Genomic DNA, 22044 nt, shown 5'->3' with positions numbered 1-22044 from the left:
ATAACTGATGTCATTACTGCTGTGCTAAGTCACTCAGTCGTGTCCAACTCTTCGAGACCCCTGGACTGTAGCCCACCAGGCTCCTCTGTCCATGGGATTATCCCGGCAAGAATACTGGAGTGGGCTGCCGTGCTCTCCTCCAGGGGATCTTCCAGAACCAGTGACTGAACCCGCATCTCCTGAATTGGCAGGCAGGTTCTTTACCACGAGTGCCACTGCTGTCGGTTAGTATTTTGTGCAGTACATACTGCGCGTCTCCTTTCGGAGCAGGTGACTGGTGGTTAATTGACAGCTGACTGCAGAGCCGGTGGGTGTGGTTTAGGGCAGCTTCTCACACCAGGCAAGGAGGCGGCTGGGAGTCGGTGGGTCTCTGGCTGGGCCCTGGGTTGGCTGCCCTGGAGCGGTGCTGGTCTTGGGTGAAGCAGTGGGCCTTTAGGGCGCCTGGTGAGATGTTTGAGGTAGGTGCGCGGGCGGCTGTCCTGTGCGTGCGGCTGTGCCTGTGAACGTCCCATGTCCAAGAGGGTTACCTTGTTGTCAACAGCATTTACCAGGACTCTTTAAATACAGAGAAAAAACAAGACTGCCCGTGGCTGGGCAGGGCAAGCAGAGGGCACCCATTCCCGCCCCTTGCTCTCCAGGGAGGCCAGCGACAGTGTTGGGGCGTCTTCCCAGGAAGGGTTTCCTCGCAGAGCCCCACGCCCACACTCTCACCCTGCTCTCTTCTGGGCGTGTGGCTTCTTCCCCAGAGAGTTTCAGTGTTTGCAGCCCCCGCTCCCTGACCTGGCACAGGGTTCTGCAGGACTCTCTTGGGGCCAGCGCCTTAGAGTGGCTGCTCCATTCTGCCGACCTTGGTCTCCTCTGCAGGTTCTGGAGACGTGGCTGCAGACGGAGCGGCCATGCTGAGGAAGATGGGTCACTGTGACAGGACCACACTTGAAGTCAGAGCTAAATAGAAATCCTCTGAAAACTAGGTTTTTGTTTCTTGTCAAGGGGAAAAAACAAGTAGCTTGAGACATCACATTTAGAATTTTAGTCTTTGGTGACACACATGTATTTGAAGTTTGTGGCATTGCCCTATTTGGCACTAAACTGTGATAAACAGTGCCATGGGTCACACGCTCCCCCACAAGGCATGGCCTCCCTGAATGCTGCCCAGCCGTGGAAGCAGGTGCTGCACACGGGTCCTCCAGGTGAGGACGGTGGGCAGAGCCAGGATCTGACCCTGAAACAGAATTCCTCTTGAAAGAGTCATTTCCTAGGCAGGTTGATAAGAAGTCTAGGGGTCCCCAAGGAGAGAGGGGTCTGGAATTCTCAAGGAGGAAGAAAGGACAAACTTTTTTTCCCCTCTACATTCCCTAGGATTATGTAACAATAATGTATCCTGCCTGAGGACAGTCTCTGGATTAAACCTTCTGGCTAAATCTGTTGTCTTAAAATGTAAATTATGGGAGTAGGTCTGCTCTTTACAAGGATTATGTAATAATAATGTATCTGCCTGAGGACAGTCTCTGGATTAAACCTTCTGGCTAAACCTGTTATCTTAAAATGTAAATTATGGGAGTAGGTCTGGTGAGGTCTCTACAACCTCCAGACATTCTTTGGATTCATTGGAGAGTATATAACTCCATTGCTAACAGTAGCAAGTACTCTTTCTGTCCCCTTCTGATGCCTATGTCAGAAGCTTTCTCTGTCTCCTTTATACTTTAATAAAACTTTATTACACAAAAGCTCTGAGCGATCAAGCCTCGTCTCTGGCCCTGGATTGAATTCTTCTCCTCCGGAGGCCAAGAATCCTGGCGTCTTTGTGTGATTCAGCAACAACCTTTCACTCTCCTACGGGGGATTTCCAGTCATTGACATTTTTGACAATGTTTTAATGGTGAGAGAAATGGAGCTGAGTTCGTCAAGGACTAACTCCTCACCGCTGGGCTGCACATTTCATAGCTGGGTCGCCTCCTGCGAAGCCCGAGCACCCACACGGAGCAGTGAGCTCTGCGCGCTCACCGTGCATGCCATCTGTAGAGCCCCCCTTCGTGGCCACTGGAGCCTGTGGCAACACGTGGGCTCCCATGGACCCGTAGACGGAGGCGCCATTACCTACCAGGCTCGCCATTTCTCAGAGCAGGGAGGTGTCTGCGGGTCTTTCCTCTGGAACCGATGGAGCCCAATGTTGCGCCCCAAACAACTGACTTTGTGTTGTTGTTTCCTTCCCTTGCAGGGACTTAAAGCCCGAGAACATTCTCCTCGATGATCACGGTGAGCGAGCCTTTCCCACCGACTGTAGACTTTGTTCAGAGGGACTCAAGTCAGGATGGACCTACCACTTAGGCCAGGGGATAGCAGCAGGAGACGCCCTGGGTGTGTTTCCCTCTAGAAACAGAACGGGGGTCTCAGCATCGTCCCCCTGCGTCTAGGCAAGAAGCAGAGGTTCGCCTGATGTTCAGTTCAAGTCGCAGCAAGAGCCTCTTCTTCTCTCCTGTTTCACCTTGCTTTATTCTCAGCGGCGTGAGTCCACGCCCTCCTTGCTTGGTCGTTCTCACAGGTGCGGCGTGGGCTCTTGTTTGATTTGCATTTCCCTGACGACACTTTTCATGGGCTTAGTTGCCATCTGTTTATCTTGTTTGGTAATGTGTCTTTTCAGGTCTTCTGCCCATTTTTAATTGTTTTTTTCTTTCCTTATTGTTAAGTTTTAAGAGTTCTTTGTATATTTTTTGTGCCAGTCCTTTATAAAATATAAATGTTTTTAAGTTAGTGAAGTCATCTTCTAATCTTTTTCTGTAATAGTTTGTGCTTTCAGTTACAATTGCAATTGATTTTATGGCTGTGACCATGTTAAAGTCACCGAATTCTGGAAGGTTGTAGACTTGCTGGACTTCCTGCATCTACCATCATACCTTTGGCAGATGACCACTTTCTGCCTGCCTCTCCAGCTCCTGACCCTTTGGGTTCTGTTTGTTGCCTCGGGACACCAGGTGGGACGTTAACCCAGTGTTTACTAGAAATTGGACCAGCAGGAGTTCTTTCCTTCTTTCTGGTCTCAGGGATAGCCTTTCAGTGTATCGCCATGAAGTATGGACTCTGCTGTGGTGCTTAAACATTTGTTTATGTGTCTGTGCTGGGTCTTCACGGCAGCACACAGATCTTGTATTAATAGTTGCGTCCCATGGGGTCTTTAGTCACATCATGTGGGATCCAGTTGCCCAAACCAGGGATAGAACCAATACAAGGGAGTGTGAAGTCTTAGCCACTAGACCACAAGGAAATCCATGCTGTAATACTTTTATAGAAATTAAGACTTAAGAATTTTTTCTCTTTAAAAAATGGCACTTGAATTTTGTCAGTGCGTTTTCTCCCAAAATGACTATATGTTGTTTGTTTTTTAATATGGTTAATTCACCAGTTGGTTTTCCAGTGTTAAACGAATCTGTCATTCCTGAAATGATTCCAGCTTGGGCAGATCATGCCGCCCTTGCCTGGGTGGCTGGTTCTGGCTCCTGCCAGTCCCAGGAGGAAGCGCACCTCCAGCGCGGTCTCTCCATCGGGCTCTGCACAAGCGTTGGAACCCTCCCGGGTGTCTGTGTCCACACGGCAGCCACTAGGGGTTCAGAAATCTTGCCTCTTGGGTTCAGCTGCTCCCAGCCTTGGAAGGTGTCCTGGTGGGAGCGGCTGAGGAGCCTCTGTGCATCCCGGCTCCCGGTCGGCAGTGTCTGGCTTGACCAGGCTTTGCCAGTGCTCCTGAGTGAAACACCTGCTGCCCCAGCAGAGCGCCTCGGTGTGGGTCTCCCGCTCAGACATTGTGTCCATCCTGGCTGGTCCTGTGGCTCCCGGCTGTGGCCAGGAGTGGTGGGGACCTACCTCGCCCTGCCCACTTGCAGGTGGCCAGCGTCGTTTCTGTGGCGGTCACTGCAGCGCTTGTTCTCTATGTGTCAGGGGCCAGGCCCCGTTCCCATTAGGGATAGAAGGAAGTGACAGAGCTTCATTGTGCTTGTCCTGATTTCAGGAGACTTTAAATCTTTTCTTTGTGTTTTCCTAATCTTTTAATTTTTGTAATTCTACCTATACTTTGGTTTCTCAGACTTAAAAAATGCAATTGACTTCAGCATTTTTCCTGTTATGGAATTAAAATTCTTAAGAACTGATTTTCCACCAGTAAGCCATAGACCATAAGAGTAATAGGATTGTCCTCAAATACGTCTTCATTTCCGTTATAGACAGCTTGTTAGGTTTTCTGTTTTCACGTGTAAAGTAGAACTTGATATTTGTATTGAACTTAGGTTAAAAAAAAAAGCTGTCACCTGTTCTTCCACATTTCAAGGTACATTTACCATTTGTCCATTCTGAATATGGAAGCAGTTTGTTTTACAAACTTTAAGGGGGATTTGGTTTATGAAATTAAGCTGGTGGTTGAGTTGACGAAGAAAATGCATTATGTTTGTATCTTCTATAGTTGTTGTTGTTGTTGAGTCCCTAAGTCGTGTCCGACTCTTTGCGACCCCGTGGACTACAGTACACCAGGCTTCCCTGTCCTTCACCAACTCCTGGAACTTGCTCAGACTCATGTCCATTGAGTCAGTGATGCCATCCAACCACCTCATCTCTGTCGTCCCCTTCTCCTCCTGCCTTCAACCTTTCCCAGCAGTCAGTCTTTTCCAGTGAGTCAGTTCTTTGCATCAAGTGGCCAAAGTAGTGGAGCTTCAGCATCAGTCCTTCCAATGAATATTCAGGACTGATTTCCTTTAGGATGGACTGGTTTCATCTCCTTGCAGTCCAAGGGACTCTCAAGAATCTTCTCCAACACCACAGTTCAAAAGCATCAATTCTTCAATGCTCAGCCTTCTTTATGGTCCAGCTCTCACATTCATACATGACCACTGGAAAAACCATAGCTTTAATTATCTGGACCTTTGTCGGCAAAGTGATGTCTCTGCTTTTTAATATGCTACCTAGGTTTGTCATAGCTTTTCTTTCAAGGAACAAGCGTCATGTAATTTTAGATGTAAACGTTTCCAAGTATGAATTGCTGTAACTTCCATCCATGTGTTTTAGATTTTTTTCCATTATTTATTGTCAGAGTGTCAGCTGGCCCCCATGATTTGTGTTGTGTGTTTGGCCGCATTCAGGACACATCCGGATTTCAGATCTTGGTTTGGCCTTGGAGATCCCAGAAGGGGCGAAGATCAGTGGAAGAGTTGGAACGCTGGGCTACATGGGTGCGTGACCGGCCTCCCAGTTCTCCCTGCACTCCTGGCCTCAGGACGCAGAGAGCTGACCGTGTGGAGGGACCTGGGGTCGTCCTGGCCCGCTGTCGGGTAGCGCAGTGGTATCTGAGGTCTGTACCCGCCCCCATTTGCCCTTATCGCCCGAAGCAGAGCCAGGACAGGACCGTGGACTCCTCGCTGTCCTTGCTGGCTCCACACACCCCTCCTGAAGGTGACCAAGTCATTCCAAAGGCTTCATGAACTGGAGGCCTGGCCTTGGGTCAGCTCCGAGCAGGGACCCCTGCCTGGCTCTGCCCGAGCAGGGGGCCCCTGATATGAGTGAGCCGGGGGCCTGTGCTGAGTCTTGCACTGACCCCCGCGTCCACTGTGGCTGCTGGGGCCTTAGCCTGGGGGCCTGGCTCTTCCTGATGGAGAGGCAGGAGGTCCTCCCACAGAGCACCGTCCCACAGTAGTTAACTCTGTGGCAATTCACTTCATACTCTGTGAACAGTGAAAACTGTTTCTAATGACAGCTTTGCTGAAATTTAATTCATATACCATAAAATTCACAAATGTTTATTTTGGCCATTCCACAGCAGCATGTGGGATCTTAGTTCTCAATCAGGAGTCAAACCGGTGCTCCCTGTGGTGGAAGCACAGTCGTGTCCACTGGACTCAGTCCACCAGTCTGAAGTGTACTGTTCAGTGGATCTCAGTACAGGCAGAGCTGTGCAGCTATCACCGCTGATTTCAGAACCTTCTCATCCCCTCAGAGAAGAAGCCCTGCACCCACCAGCAGTTACCCCAGCTCCTCACCTTCTCTGCCAGCCTTGCAACCCCTAATGGGCTTTCTGTCTCCATGGACTTGTCTGTTCTACCTCATCTAAGTGGAATCACACAATGTCCGGCCTTTTGTGTCTGCCTCCACGTTTCCAGAGTTCATCCATATAGTAACAAGCATCAACTTTAAACTGTGCTGTTTGCCATTCAGCACAAGGAAATTTAACTTAAATTTCCTGTATTTGTTGTGCAGCTCCGGAAGTTATCAACTCTGAGAGCTATACGTTCAGTCCTGATTGGTGGGGGCTTGGCTGTCTGATATACGAGATGATTGAGGGACATTCTCCATTCAAAAAACACAAAGAGAAGGTTAAGCGCGAGGAGGTGGAGCGGAGAGTGAACAGAGAGACGGAGCAGTACTCCGGGAAGTTCTCCGAGGACGCCAGGTCCATCTGCAGCATGGTGGGTCGGGGGCGGGAGACACAGCCGTCGGTCAGTCCTGCTGGGCTGAGCAGGGGCCTCCTGGTGCCAGTGCGGGGCTTCTTCTCGGGGTCCCTGCTCCCTCAGAGCAGAGCACAGGTCATTGTTTGCTGTCCCCACAGGTGCTGCTGAAAGGGCAGGGCAGTGCCGGGTCCTGGCCAGCCTCACGGGACACTCACAGGCAACAAACCCCTTAGGGCACTCTGCAGCACCTGACTCGATGGCGGGCCACGTGTCTGCCTCTGTCGCCACAAGAACGTCCCGGCACTCAGGGAGAGAGAGAAGCTCTCTGTCACTCACTTCTTTTAAGCCAACATGAAGGGTTTTCTGAGCAAACTTTAAACTTCGTTTGCATTCAGGAGGGTTTATTGAGAACCCCCACGGGCCCCTCCCCAGCAATGAGTAAAACGGGCAGTGCTCTCACCCCTGATCTGCTCAGGTTGGGTGGACTATGAGGCCTGGCTCTGTCTGGGGGAGCAGGAGGGGCAGGCGGAGGGCAGGGGGCAGGGGGCAATGGGCCGGGATAAAGGAGGGGCCCAGCCAGGGCTTTGTGGTGATTCGGGTTGGGGTCTCGCTGGCAGAGCAGGTGAGGAGTGGTCAGGCTGGGTGGGTGGGGAGGCTTTGCCTGCAGGGTTTGGGAGCTGGGGATGGGTGGGGAGGGGGTCCAGGAAGGGGGAAGTGCTGGAGGTGTGTTTGGAGGTGTGCAGGCCTGCGGCAGGCCCAACTCGTCACGTCTGTGGAGGGGAGCGGCATGGGTTCTGGCTGAGAGCCAAGGCCGCGGGGCAGGCGGCCTCCTTGGGAGGTGCCAGATGCGGGTGCCTGTGGCGCTGTCCTGCCCACCCCTGCGCTGCCAACACCCAGACACCTGAGCTCACAGCCGGCGTCGCCCCACAGGACCCTGTTTACAGGGGCAGGTCCAGCCCTTGGCAGCGCCTCCCAGCCCCTGGCCTTGGCCAGGTTTCCAAGGTCCAGATCTTCGTTGTGTACCTTTGAGCCGAGGCAGATCTTTTTGATTGAAAATTGTGGAGGAAGGCCATTTGGTTCTGCAGTAACGGGCACATCTCCTTTCTGTGTGCACCACAGATAGTGTGTGTGTGTGTTGTTTTCACACGTTGAAGGATGTGACGAGCCTGTGTTAAACAAGTCTGCATAGGCGTGTGTGTGTGCTCAGTCACGTCCAACTCTGTGCGGCCCCACGGACTGCAGCCCGCCAGGCTCCTCTGTCCATGGCGTTCTCCAGCAGGAACCCTGGAGCGGGCTGCCGTGCCCTCCTCCGGGGATCCTCCGACCCAGCGATTGAACTTGAAGGTTGTGACGAGCCTGTGTTAAACAAGTCTGCATAGGCGTGTGTGTGTGCTCAGTCACGTCCAACTCTGTGCGGCCCCATGGACTGCAGCCCTCCCGGCTCCTCTGTCCATGGCATTCTCCAGCAGGAATCCTGGAGCGGGCTGCCGTGCCCTCCTCCGGGGATCCTCCGACCCACGGACTGCAGCCCTCCCGGCTCCTCTGTCCATGGCGTTCTCCGGCAGGAACCCTGGAGCGGGCTGCCGCGCCCTCCTCCGGGGATCCTCCGACCCAGCGACTGAACCTGCGCCTCTTGCATCTCCTGCCTTGGCAGGCGGATTCTTTACCACTGAGCCCCTAGGGAAGCCCCTGCTGCTGCTGCTTCCCCAACAGCATTATCTTTTAATTATGTACTTTTTTTAGATATAATGCTATTGCACACTTAATAGACTATATCCGGTCCCATCACTTCATGGCAAATAGATGGGAAAAAATGTGGAAACAATGTCAGATTTCATTTTCTTGGGCTCCAAAATCAATGAGGATGGTGACAGCAGCCACAAAATTAATAGACAGTTGCTCCTTGGAAGAAGAGCTTTGACCAACCTGGACAGCTTATTAAAAAGCAGACATCACTTTGCCAACAAAGGTCCGTCTAGTCAAAGCTATGGTTTTTGCATTAGTCATGTGTGGATGTGAGAACTGGACCATAAAGAAAGCTGAGCGCCAAAGAATTGATGCTTTTGAACTGGTGTTGGAGAAGACTCTTGAGAGTCCCTTGGACAGCAGGGAGATCAAACCAGTCAATCCTAAAGGAGATCAATCCTGAATATTTATTGGAAGGACTGATGCTCAAGCTGAAACTCCAATACTTTGGCCACCTGATGGGAAGAGCCAACTCACTAGAAAAGATCCTGATGCTGGGAAGGATCGAGGGCAGGAGGAGCAGGGGGTGACAGAGAAGGAGATGGTTGGATGGCATCAGGGACTCAGCGGACTTGAGTCTGAGCACACTCCTGGAGACAGTGAAGGACAGGGAAGCCTGGTGTGCTGCATGCAGTCCCTGGGGTCACAGAGAGCTGGATGCGCCTCAGCGACTGAGCAGCAGTCTGTGAACGTGACTCCTCTGCGCGGGGATGAGAAATCTGGGTGGCCCGTCTTCCTGCAGCGCTCACTTGGTTTCTGTTGCTTGGATCCGACCCTGCCGTCGCTCAGAGGTCTCCTGGATAAATGTAGAAGTAGGGAATACTTTTGAAGGAAATACTTTCTATTGGTTTTAAGAATATACAATTTTTAGAACTAGGTTTACTAAATTTTTGCCTCATCTGAGGTCCTTAGTGATCTGTTTAATGAATAAATTAAAATGGTTTCTAATTGTACATATCACTTGGCATGGAAGCGGTGTCTCTGAAGTTCCCAGACAGCTTCTATTTCTTGAGAAAACATCCCCTAACTTTTACAGGGTTAAACTTTTCTTAAGGGTTTATTTAGTGAACTTTTAATTTTTTTGATAACTCAGAGGCAGAAATTTAGTTTGAACTCCTTTTGGAAGCGTTATGTATTTTAAATCGGTAAAATCTGCAGTGATGAGGTTTGGTTGATTCTTTGAAATCTGAGTGACTGTTTCACTGGAGGCGCTCTTTGCCTCCCTAATTCTTTGGCCATGGTTGTGGAGATTCGGGGGTTTCCTTTTATCCTGGCAGCTTTGGCTGACTCATTTATGCTCCTCCACAGTTACTCACCAAGGATCCTAAGCAGCGCCTGGGCTGCAGGGGCGAAGGGGCGGCTGAAGTCAAGGGACACCCTGTGTTCAGGGACATCAACTTCAGGCGGCTGGAGGCCCACATGTTAGACCCGCCTTTCCACCCTGATGTAAGTGTGCTGCCAAGGGCCACAGGGTGGCCTGTCCTCCCCGGCCCTCCTGGCCCCTCTGCCTCCCGAGCTGCAGCCACCCCCCCGCACCCCAGGTCACTGCCCCGCCAGGAACCTCGGCAGCCCTGACCCTCCCCAGCTACCCCTTGTCACAGCTGGCACCCTTGCTTCTTGAGTCCTGAATGTGCCTCCCCACGCTGGGTCTCACCGGCTCCTGGCTTAGCGCTGTGGGCCCTGGCGCGGCCCTGGTGAGTGTGCTGTGGGGCCATGGAGGGTTACGTCCCCAGAGCCTGGCGGGGCCCTCAAGCTGGGAGCTGGGAGGAGCGTCCCCAGGGTGGCCTTGAGCTACCGAAGGCGAACTAGGAAGTGTGGAGACGCGCTCATTCTGTGGGATATGATGGACCTGTTGTTGTTCAGTCGCTCAGTCGTGTCCGACCCTCTGTGCCCTCATGGACTGCAGCACGCCAGGCTCCCCTGTCCATCACCAGCTCCCGGAGTTTACCCAAACTCATGTCCGTCGAGTTGGTGATGCCGTCCAGACATCTCGTCCTCTGTCGTCCCCTTCTCCTACCTTCAGTCTTTCCCAGCATCAGGGTCTTCTCCAGTGAGTCGGCTCTTGGCATCAGGTGGCCAGAGTATTGGAGCCTCAGCTTCAGCGTCAGTCCTTCCAGTGAGTGTTCAGGGTTGATTTCCTTTAGGACTGACTGGTTTGATCTCCTTGCTCTGCAAGGGACTCTCAAGAGTCTTCTCTAGCACCACAGTTGAAAAGCATCAATTCTTCGGCACTCAGCCTTCTTTATGGTCCAACTCTCACATCCATATATAACTACTGGAAAAACCATAGCTTTGACTATCCAGACCTTTGTCAGCAAAGTGATGTCTCTGCTTTTTAACATGTTGTCCAGGTTTGTCATAGTTTCTTCCAAGGAGAAAATGTCTTTTAATTTCATGGCTGCAGTCACTGTCCGCAGTGATTTTGGAGCCTGAGAAAATTAAATCTCGCACTCTTTCCATTGTTTCCTCAGCTATTGGCCATGAAGTGATGGAACCAGATGCCATGACCTTAGGTTATTGAATGTCGAGTTTTAGGGCGGCTTTTTCACTCTCCACTTTCACCTTCATCCAGAGGCTCTTTAGTTCCTCTTCGCTTTCTGCCTTAAGGGTGGTATCATCTTCATATCTGAGGTTATTGATATTTCTCCTGGCAATGTTGATTCCAGCTTGTGCTTCATCCAGCCTGGCATTTCACATGATGTACTCTGCATATAATTTAAATAAGCAGGGTGACAATATACAACCTTGATATTCTACTTGCCCTATTTGGAACCAGTCTGTTGTTCCATGTCCAGTTCGTTAACTGTTGCTTCTTGACCTGCATACAGATTTCTTGGGAAGCAGGTAAAGTGGTCTGGTATTCCCATCTCTTGAAGAATTTTCTATAGTTTGTTGTGATCCACAACAAATGAAGTCAGTGAAGCAGAAGTAGGTGTTTCTCTGGAACTTTCTTGCTTTTTCCGTGATCCAACAGATGTTGGCAGTTTGATATCTGGTTCCTCTGCCTTTTCTAAATATAGCTTGTACAACTGGAAGTTCTCTGTTCACATACTGTTGAATACTGACTTGAAGGATTTTGAGCATTACCTTGCTAGCATGTGAAATGAGTGCAATTGTGTGGGGGGTTGAACATTCTTTGGCATTGCCCTTCTTTGGGATTGGAATGAAAGCTAACCTTTTCCAGTCCTGTGGCCACTGCTGAGTTTTCCAAATTTGCTGGCATATTGAGTGCAGCACTTTCACAGCGTCATCTTTCAGAATTTGAAATGGCTCAGCTGGAATTCCATCACCTCCACTAGTTTTGTTCATAGTGATGCTTCCTAAGGCCCACTTGACTTCATGCTCCAGGATGTCTGGCTGTAGGTGAGTGATCATGCCATCGTGGTTATCTGGGTCATTATGACCCTTTTTGTACAGTTCTGGGTAATGTTGCCACCTCTTCTTAATGTCTTCTCCTTCTGTTAGCACATATGGTTTGTGTCCTCTATTGTACCCAACTTGGCATGAAATGTTCCATCATGAACCTGAGACGTGCCATTAAAATCGTTCTTGCTCTGCAAGTCAGGACTCACTGTGTTTATGTGGAATGTGCTGTGGCCGCAACTTGGTCCTCTGAGTGAGTCATCGCAAGATGTGGTTCTTGAGCCTCGGTTCCAAGCCCCAGAGTCTTGGGAGAACTTGCTTGGACTCGCTGAGCCAGGCAGCCAGACGGGCTGCAGGATGAGGAAACTGGTGGGGCCTCTGGGAGCCTTTCCCACTGGGCGCTGGGCACTGCCGGCCGCGGGGTGTGGAGGCCGGCCGGGCAGCCATCCCGAGGTGGAGGGAGGGTGTGCCGGGTGCTACGTGGAGCAAGGATCAGAGGCACCGGGCTTGTCCTGGGGTGGCTCCTGCATGTAACCAGGGGCCAGGGCCAGAGATGAGCTTCGGGCGGTTTGGTGTGGGGGCAGGACAGGGTTCTGACCTACGACTTCAGTGCTTCCCTTGGTCCTCTCTACAGCCCCCTGAGGGCCACCCCACCGGGGCTCCCAGCTCCTCACCTGTTGGGATGGCCAAGTCCACACCAGGGGCCCAGGGGTCCCGCACTCGATTCCCACTCCAGAGGTGGCGCCCGGCTCCCGCGTGCCCCGGGCTATGAGTGCAGGCGGGGCTGCGGGCCTGGCTCCTGTCCCAGCTCAGGGCAGGTGCTCCAGCAAGAGCATCCTGTCCACCCTCCTCCGTCCCCGGCCTCTGCTGTGACCCAGCTTCCACGCAGGAAAGAGAGGAGAGCCATCCGAGGCCTCGTGGCTGAGCGCGGGGGGTGATCAGGGGCCTGTGACTCTGAGAGTTATGAGCGTGCGGAGTGGAGGCGCGCAGCTATGCCAGCCTCGGGCGTCATGAGCTCGATGGAGGAAGCTGTCAGCCACTCCTCTGTTCCTACCGACAGCCGCAGGCAGTTTACTGCAAGGACATCTTAGACATCGAGCAGTTCTCCGCGGTGCGGGGCATCCATCTGGACAGCACCGACAGCTGCTTCTACAGCGAGTTCGTCACGGGCTGTGTCTCCATCCCCTGGCAGAACGAGGTACTGTCCCCGCGGAGCAGCCTGCAGCTCCTTACTGTCACTGAGCAGTGAACAGCTTCTGCTCTGAAATAGTTCTTTAGCTGCTTTGCACACACATCCATTTATGTGTGTGTGGGTGCATGTGCGCGTATTTGGAGGTAAAATTACTTGAGGAGCTGCCCCTGGCCCCTCGGGAGGGGGACAGAGGTGGCTCTGGGGTCTGCTGGGCACCTGCCAACCTGAGTCTGCTCCCTGAGTTCCCACAGGTCATGCTTTGGGGGTCACAGTGGCAGCCACGTGATATACCCCAGGAGGAGGTCAGGAAGCAGGGGTAGTGGGAACCAGGGTCAGGAGCGGAGTGGCTGCTGACTGCTGGGCTGGGGCCGGGGGGCGCGGACCGCCGTCACTTCTCTGTCCTGCCTTCTGTGGGTGCAGATGATCGAGTCTGAGTGTTTCAAGGACATCAACGACAGTGAAAATGAGCCAGCTGTGGTTTTAGAGCCAGATGAGAAGCCGGGTCAGCAAGTCCCCAGGCGGAAGAAGAGAGGCTTCTTCTACAGACTCTTCTCCAGAGGGGTAAGGGTGGCGGTCGCTGTGCTCTTACTTTAATGTGACCTGTTGCAAGGTGTCTTTCACCATGGCAGGGCTTTCTCTCTTCAGCGTTCTTTGTGCAGTGCCTGTTATGTAAGGTGATGCACGCAGCGTCCAAGCTGCCCGCGTGGCGTGTTTCAGCCCGGCAAGAAGAGCCCTCCCAGGGACGTTTGCTGTTGGCATGAACTGTGTCCTGCTCGCAAAAGAAGAAATGGCTCCAGCACTCAAACAGAGACCCCGCTGTCCATGGCAATGCATTTCACACTAGGCTCGTGAAGCATTATGAAGAACCAATGTAAAAAAACGGAGGTCCTTTCAGTTTCTGCCTGGTGTTCTGATTCTCAGAGCTGTTGCGTCATTCTCCCACTGTCACAGGGAAAGCTGATTCTCCTTTGAATGTGGAAGAGTGTTTGGAGAGGCTTTCTGTGGTAGCTTTAAACTCAGGAATGGTTTCCAAGTCTCCCTGGACCAGTGGATCATCCTGCCGTATACCCTGTCTGCTCCAGAGGGATTTTGCCTTGGTCGTCCACTAAACATCTCATCTGTCGCGTCTCAGTATAAACCCAGAGAGTGTGGCCAGGTCTCCTCCCAGAATGGGGGGCCGGGCAGCAATTAACCCGAGCTCCTCTGGGTGTCTCGCGTCGCTCAGTGGGAGTCGTCGCTGAGTCCATGCTGTGGGGGCCTCACATACAGTGAGGGGGACCCTCCACACAGTCATACAGAAGAAGCTGTCCACCCCACCTGCTCAGAGGAGCTCAGTGGGCGGTGGGTGCGGGGTGGGGCGAGCTGTGTGAGTTGGGTAGCGGGACGCACCGGCGCCCATCTCTGCTGAATCAAGCGTCCTGCACCACATGAAGCACTTGGGAGGGGACGGTTAAGGGTTTTGCTTGCCTGGAAGTCAGCACTTCCTCCCCCCAGAGTTTTCTGTGCACTTAAGTTTTCCCTGGTGGCTCAGTGGTAAAGAATCCACCTGCAGTGCAGGAGACCCAGGTTCGATCCCTAGGTCGGGATGATCCCCCGGAGAAGGAAATGGCAACCCACTCCAGTATTCTTGCCTTGAGAATCCCATGGACAGAGGAGCCTGGTGGGCTACAGCCCATGGGGTCGCACAGAGTCAGACACGGCTGCACATGCACACACAAGGCAGGCGAGCCCCTCACACGGGAAGGGGCCTGACCGGCCTTCTGCCTGTGTTGCAGGGCTGCTTCCGCACCGGCTCCAGCAAGAAGAAGCTGGTGTCCTCCAGACGGCGACCATGCGCCGCACGGCCAGACCACACAGGAGCACGCACCGGGGCTCCGTCCCGCCTGTGACCCGCAATAAACGTGTGGGACTCACAACGGCTCAGGAGTCTGTCCCGTTTTCTACGTTCATGCCTGAACTGTCGTTTCACTAAAGCTGGTTGAACAAAAGGCCACTTGAGGATTTGGGATGCCCGGAAGGCCCCGGGTGTGGACGCGCTGTGGTGTGTCCCCACAGAGAGGGGCGGGGAGGCCAGGCCTGGAAGGGGCCTGCCGAGGCCCCCCGAGCTCCTCTGGGTGTGGGTGGTGGGCGTCAGCATGGGTAAGCAGGTCTTGGGGATTTGCATTCGTGCCCCTAGCTCCTGTGCCTCCTGCTGAGATTCTGCTGCCCACCGTATGTGGGGCGTCTCAGGGCGCTTCTGGCCACCCTCAGAAAGAGGGTGTTTTCAGGACCCTGAGGTCAGGGCGTGGCTGTCAGGCTGGAAGCATGTCTGTGAGTCACCGGGGCTGGGTCCCCAGAGCCGCTGGTGCTGGAGCTGGGCAGGGGGGTGGCCTGCTATGCGCAGCCCTAGCAGGGCCTCCCGGGGCCAGAGCACCAGGTGATGGAGAGAGCTGGTTGGGGGAGGACGTAGGAGCCTCCTGGCTCCGGTGACCCTGCCGGTGGCCCTGGGTTCACGGTCAGTCACCCTCGCTGTCCTCTGGCTCGCTGGGGAGCTCTTGCTACCTGCTGTGTGGGATCCAAGGTCCAGACCTCAGAGACTTGAACCAAACAGCAGGGACTTGGTCTGGAAAATCCTCATTAAAAAAGAGGGAAAGGAAATCCTAGCAAAAAATTTGAAAAGATTTAAGTATAGTAGAGTATGTGATTACAAATGCAATAAACCTACAAATTAATAACAAAATCGGAAAACAAAAAGGCCCTGGCTAATAGCCTCTACTGAAGTCCTCTTGGGCCAAGGAGGTGATGTAATGCAAAGCTGCAGAACCTCGAGAAATGAGAGCAAGACTCACATACCTGATGTATGGGATAAACTGAAAGTGCAGTGCTCCAGGAGAAGATGTACAGTTTTTAATATCAGCAGCACTAAGTGCCCCAAAATAGACGAATCTGGCGTCTAACTCAAAAGGATAAAAAAATACATTCAGGAAAAGCAGAAAGAAAGAGCTATAAAAGAGAAAAACTACAGCTTAAATGATAAAGACATTTGTTCTCAAAAATCAATAAAATCAATATCCAACCTAATCAAGAAACATAAAAGGGGAAAATACAAATACACAAAGTTCCAAGAGCAGTAAATCAGAGAGGTAATAAAGATACAGAATACCATGTATAAGTTTCTGAAAATTAACATACAACCAGGATGAAATGCATTTCTAGGAAAACATAGTTTACCAAAGTTAACTATAAGTAGAATAGAAAATCTAGACAGGCTAATTTCAGGATAAGAAATGAAGTTGCCACAGTGCTACCCTTCAGAAAATCACCAGATTCAGATGATCTGACGGAATGTTAGCAAACCTTTGAGGAGCAGATAAATTTCAATGGCATTTAAATGTTCCAGAGAATACATAGAAAAAGAAGAAAACTTCCCACTCTTTTTTATAAAGCAAGTATAAATTGACACCCAACCTTACCAAAGACCTTATATAAAAAGTCTATACCAATGTCTTTTATTAATACAAAGTCATTAAAATATTACCAGAATCTTATCCTTAAAGGGCTTCCCTGGTAGCTCAGATGGTAAAGAATCCGCCTGAAGTGCAGGAGACTTTAGTTTGATCCTTGGGTTGGGAAGATCCCCTGAAGGAGGGCATGGCAGCCCACTCCAGTATTCTTATATGGAGAATCCCCATGGATAGAGGAGCCTGGCAGGCTGCATACAGTCCATGGCATCACAAAGAGTTGGACATGACTGAGCGACTAAGCACATTACCCTTAAAATATTATCGAACAGGATCCAGCAGCACATTATAAAGCACCACATCAAAATGCTGGGTTTATTTTAATAAGATATGGATGATTCAATATCAGGACATCCAGTAACATAATGAATCATGTTAATAGATCCAAAGGAAAACTAGGTAATTTTCATAAAGGCATTTGACCAAATTCAACCCACTTTTTTATAGTCGATAAAATGGAGTTGACCTTTTCACAATGCTGGGTTTGGGGTGCTGACCCCTCCATGGTTGAAAATTTGCATATAATTTTATAGTCAGTCCTCTGATCGATGTTTGTGGCGTCACACCCATGGATTCAATCTGCCATGTATGCTGTAGTATTTATTGAAAAAATCCACATAGAAGTGGATGTATGCATTTCAAACCCATGTTTTTTCAAGTGAAAGTTGCTCAGTTGTGTCCAACTCTGCGACCCCGTGGACCATACAGTCCATGGAATTCTCCAGGCCAGAATACTGGAGTGGGTAGCCATTCCCTCTCCAGGGGATCTTCCCAACCCAGGGATCGAACCCAGGTCTCCCACACTGCAGGCGGATTCTTAACCAGCTGAGCCACCAGGGAAACCCAAGAATACTGGAGTGGGTGGCCTAGCCCTTCTCCAGGAGACCTTCCTGACCAGGAATCAAACCACGGTCTCCTGCATTGCAGGTGGATTCTTTACCAGCAAGCTACCAGGGAAGCCCTATGGTTTTTCAAGGGTAAAATATAAGTCAGTCAATACTTCTTAAGCATCATAAAATACATTTATCACCCAGAGACAGCATCTTACCTGAGGAGGGTTTACTCCAGATGCACTCATGATAAAATGAAGAATAATAGAAAGATGACCACCCTCAGTGGCATCCTATTTCATATTTATAGGAGACCCTTCCCTGGACATCAAGGGTGGCCTACCCTCCTGGTGATTACATGCCGAGAGAGGAAGCATCTGGAAGCCAGGGCAAGGGGGGACCTAGGGAGATGAGCCAGACACCAGGGCTGCTCCTGTTCGGGGGTTGGGAGCCCTGAGACTCATGAAAGGCTGAACTAATCTCGGGCCTAAGAGAACAGAAATCTGGTCCAGGGCATGCTGAGATCGGGGTCCCAGTCAGTTCACACTCCACCTCAGGGTCCAGCCCTCAAGAATAAGGGTGACCTGGAAGTAACCCAGCCGTCTAAAATGGGTGGCCCAGAGGACTCCAGAGGTGGAACGTGGATTAAGATGACCAAGGACTTCTAATGGCCCTGGGAGGCTGGCATTGCGAACAGGAGTCTAACCTGGAGGAGGAAAGCACCTTAAGCTGCAGACTCCTGTGATGATTTTCAGACAGTGTCCAGTGTGTGTTCAAAGATGAGCACGCACAGGAGGTGAGGGAAAAGAAAGAGCTTGGTAGACATTACAAACAGGAAAAACATTCCCTTGGAGGCTCTAGATAATGGAAATACCTGAGACACAGACTCTTAAAAACAAGTTTTTAAAAATTTATTCATGGCTGCTCTGGGCCGTTGTTGCTTTGCTCGGGCTTTTCTCTAGTTGCAGCGAGAGGGGGGCTTCTCATTGATGGGGAGCACAGACTCTAGATGCTTCGGCTGGAACCCCTGTCCCCTGCACTGGCAGGCAGGTTCTTCTCCCACTGCGCCACCAGGGGAGTACAAGACTCTTAGACAACTGTGCTTACTATGTTCAAGGGGAAAACTTGCAAAGCCTGACAGTTTTGGCAGGAAACTAGAAATTGTACAACGTGACAGCATATTTTTGAAAGATAAATTCGAGCAGGCTTTCCTGGTGCCTCAGTTCAGTTCAGTCGCTCAGTCGTGTCCAACTCTTTGTGACCCCATGAAGCACAGCACGCCAGGCCTCCCTGTCCATCACCAACTCCCGGAGTTCACTCAAACTCATATCCATCGAGTCGGTGATGCCATCCAGCTATCTCATTCTCTGTCGTCCCCTTCTCCTCCCGCCCCCAATCCCTCCCAGCATCAGAGTCTTTTCCAGTGAGTCAACTCATCACATGAGGTGGCCAAAGTATTGGAGTTTCAGCTTTAGCATCAGTCCTTCCAATGAACACCCAGGATTGATCTCCTTAGAATGGACTGGTTGGATCTCCTTGCAGTCCAAGGGACTCTCAAGAGTCTTCTCCAGCACCACAGTTCAAAAGCATCAATTCTTCGGCGATCAGCTTTCTTCACAGTCCAACTCTCACATCCGTACATGACCACTGGAAAAACCATAGCCTTGACTAGACGGACCTCTGTTGGCAAAGTAATGTCTCTGCTTTTTAATATACTATCTAGGTTGGTCATAACTTTTTTTCCAAGGAGTAAGCGTCTTTTAATTTCATGGCTGCAATCAGCATCCGCAGTGATTTTGGAGCCCCCAAAAATAAAGTCTGACACTGTTTCCACTGTTTCCCCATCTATTTCCCATGAAGTGATGGGACCAGATGCCATGATCTTTGTTTTCTGAATATTCAGCTTCAAGCCAACCTTTTCACTCTCCTCTTTCATCAAGAGGCTCTTTAGTTCCTCTTCACTTTCTGCCATAAGGGTGGTGTCATCTGCATATCTGAGGTTATTGATATTTCTCCCGGCAATCTTGATTCCAGCTTGTGCTTCTTCCAGCCCAGCGTTCCTCATGATGTACTCTGCATATAAGTTAAATAAGCAGGGTGACAATATACAACCTTGACATACTCGTTTTCCTATTTGGAACCAGTCTGTTGTTCCATGTCCAGTTCTAACTGTTGCTTCCTGACCTGCATACAGGTTTCTCAAGAGGCAGGTCCTGGTGTCTAGGTGGTTACAAATCGTCCTGCAATGTAGGAGATGCAGTTTCAAGCCCTGGGTCAGGAAGATCCCGTGGAGAAGGAAAGGACAAGCCACTCCAGTATTCTTGCCTGGGAGATTCCCATGGATGGAGGAGCCTGGCGGGCTACAGTTCATGGGGTTGCAAAGAGTCAGACACGGGTGAGCAACTGAGCCCAAGGAAGAAAACGACCCTTCGATGGAAGACCAGAGATGCAAGCAGAAATGAAGTGGTGCACCTAGCAGTCAATTTAAACATGAGCTGCCTGTTCAAAACAGCAGTGACCGTGTCTTCTGCAGTATGTGTATTTACACAGAATTAAAATATGTGGCAATAGTACTCTAAAGTGGGAGGGGATCCCCGGGTGCGGGGAGAGGGGTGGGAGACCTCCAAGGCACCGTCAGGAGCTGCCAGTCCACTCGCTCCTCCCATCCTCGTGACTCTGCTTCACGGTGTCCTTTTCTGGCCCAAGGCCCTACTTACAGTGAGCTCCTAGCTGGTTTTGGAATTCTGGCAGGTGCCGGCCCCCCAGCTGGAGTGTACCCCATTTGTGGGGAGGTGTTGGCCTTCTTTGCATATCTCTGTCTTTTCCTGGGCAGAGTCAGTCAGAAGTGTGTTGCTACCCTTCCGTTTTCAGTTCTACACCCAAACCTCCTCTTTTACATGGTTTTCCCCTGAATAGTACACACTTATTGCTAAAGATTTGAAAAATATAGAAATGTGCCTAAATTAAGATATGAATCTCCTGTAATTGCCATGCTCCAGTCACTGTTATAGACTTGGTGATCAATTTTTTAAAAAAACAAACACAAAACATTATTTATTCGGCTGCACTGGTTCTTAGTTGTGGCATCTAGTTTCTTGGCCACGGACTGAACCCAGGCTCCCTGCGTTGGGTGCACTGAGTATTAGCCACTGGACCACCAGGGAAGTCCCCAATCAGGTTTCTTTCTATGTACTTGGGGTTGCTTTTCTTTAAAGAGGGTGGTGGTGGGGATCATGCTATACACAGGAGTATAACCTGCTAGTCCACTGCACACCTTTTTCTGTGCCATGCATGCTCTTCTAAAACACGATCTGGATAACTGCAGTTTTGTCAAATGGATATGTTGTGCTTCAGTTAACCAATCTCTGTCCAGCATTTGCTTCTTTTTCTTTTTGTCCTAAATGTTGCTGTAAGTAACCATCCTGACACATACATGATTCTCTTGAGGATAAATTACTCAGTGTATTTGTTGTTCAGAGACATTGTCCATTTTAAGGCTTTGGAATTGATTTTCAATTGCTAAGTCGTGTCCAACTTTTTGTGACCCCACGCACTGCAGCACGCCAGGTTTCCCAGTCCTTCACTATCTCCCAGAGTTTGCTGAAATTCATATCCGTTGAGTCGGTGATGTCATCCAACCACCTCATCCTCTGTCACCCCCTTCTCCTCCTGCCCTCAATCTTTCCCAGCATCATGGTCTTTTCCAGTGAGTCAGTTCTTCACATCAGGTGGCCAAAGTACCGGAGCTTCAGCTTCAGCATCAGTCCTTCCAATGAATATTCAGGACTGATTTCCTTGAGGACTGACTGGTTTGATCTCCTTACAATCCAAGGGACTGTCAAGAGTCTTCTCCAATACCACAGTTCAAAAGCATCAATTCTTTTGCTCTTAGCCTTCTTTATGGTCCAGCTCTCAGGCTTTGGCAACAACAGGCCATATTGCCTCCCCAGCTGCGTCATCTTTGATTACTCTGGGACTATGCCAAACTTTCCCCTCTTTAAAAAAAAAAAAATCTGCCTTCTTGACAGTTCCTTTAAACAGGCTTTCCAGTAAGATTTCTTCTCAGGATTATTGTAAATTCTCAGCAGATGAGATTTTTTTTTTTTTAATGTGGACCAGCTTTAATGTTTTTATTGAATCTGTTAATGCAATATTGGTTCTGTTGTTTATGTTCTGGTTTTTGGCCATGAGGTGGGTGGGATCTTAGTTCCCAGACCAGGGGTCAAACCCACACCCCCTGCATTGGAAGGTGAAGGCCCCTGGACCAGCAGGGAAGCCTCTGCAGACGAGCGTTGTCCTGCCATAGCCAACGCGGCCTCACCTCTTGCAGCGATATCAGGTCTCAGTGGCTCATAATGGTCAGGATTTCCTTCAGGAGCCCATAAACAGTATACAGTATGATCCAACGTCAAAGTGGCTTAAGCAAAATGGAGTTACATTTCTTTCCTATAGGTGTTTGTCTGTGGGAAGTCCAGAGCTGGTCCAGGCGGGCTGGAGTGGCATCAGCACCCAGTCCTGCCAGCTCCATCATCCCGGGATGTGGCGTTCATCCTCATGATCCAAAGTGACCACTCAAGGGCCAACCACTATGTCCCCATTCCCAGTAGAGGGAGAAGACAGCTGTACCCCTTGCTTTTAAGGGGTACCCATCACTTCTGCTTACATCTCACCAGCCAAAACTTATTTAGTCACACAGGTACAGCCAGCTAAGGGGAAGGAGGGAAATGCAGTGAAAAACTGCCCAGATGGAACTGAGGTCCTGGTACTGAAGACATCAGAGTGGCCACAGGAGGTGGCTGTGCTACCTACTGCGATGGGCTGAGTTGTGTCCCCTGGAAATTCACACGTTGTGTCCTAGCCCCCAGCACCTCAGAATGTGACTGCAGCTGGAGAAACGGTCTTTAATGGTGTGATTAAGATAAATGAGATCATGATGGTGGGCCCTAATCCAATATGACCATTGTCCTTACAAGAAAAGAGGATTAGGATCC

At 50.6% G+C, this 22044-nt stretch overlaps 1 protein-coding gene across 7 annotated transcripts in view; it reads left to right on the top strand.

The window, feature by feature from the left end:
- The window catches only part of GRK4 (G protein-coupled receptor kinase 4), a 53903-nt gene extending 34491 nt beyond the window's left edge, over window positions 1-19412 (top strand). For 4 of the 7 annotated variants that reach the window (XM_088836580.1, XM_088836584.1, XM_088836583.1 and 1 more), the window contains exons 10-16: window positions 2219-2256; window positions 5121-5210; window positions 6232-6440; window positions 9477-9614; window positions 12592-12729; window positions 13144-13284; window positions 14499-14779. In XM_088836580.1, the coding sequence (XP_088692706.1) occupies window positions 2219-2256; window positions 5121-5210; window positions 6232-6440; window positions 9477-9614; window positions 12592-12729; window positions 13144-13284; window positions 14499-14612 (868 nt within the window). In that variant the 3' untranslated portion in view covers window positions 14613-14779. Of the gene's footprint in view, window positions 1-2218; window positions 2257-5120; window positions 5211-6231; window positions 6441-9476; window positions 9615-12591; window positions 12730-13143; window positions 13285-13368; window positions 13618-14498; window positions 14780-19247 lie in introns of those variants that run through there. The other 3 variants (XM_088836582.1, XM_055434477.2, XM_088836581.1) reach the window with 3 other exon arrangements.
- Window positions 19413-22044: the final 2632 nt, after the last annotated feature.

This window comes from Moschus berezovskii, chromosome 5 (genome assembly GCF_049115385.1).
Source record: "Moschus berezovskii isolate FMDL1 chromosome 5, NW_MosBer_1.0, whole genome shotgun sequence".
Taxonomy (NCBI): Eukaryota; Metazoa; Chordata; class Mammalia; order Artiodactyla; family Moschidae; genus Moschus; species Moschus berezovskii.
This window is presented reverse-complemented; position numbering and strand designations above follow the sequence as displayed.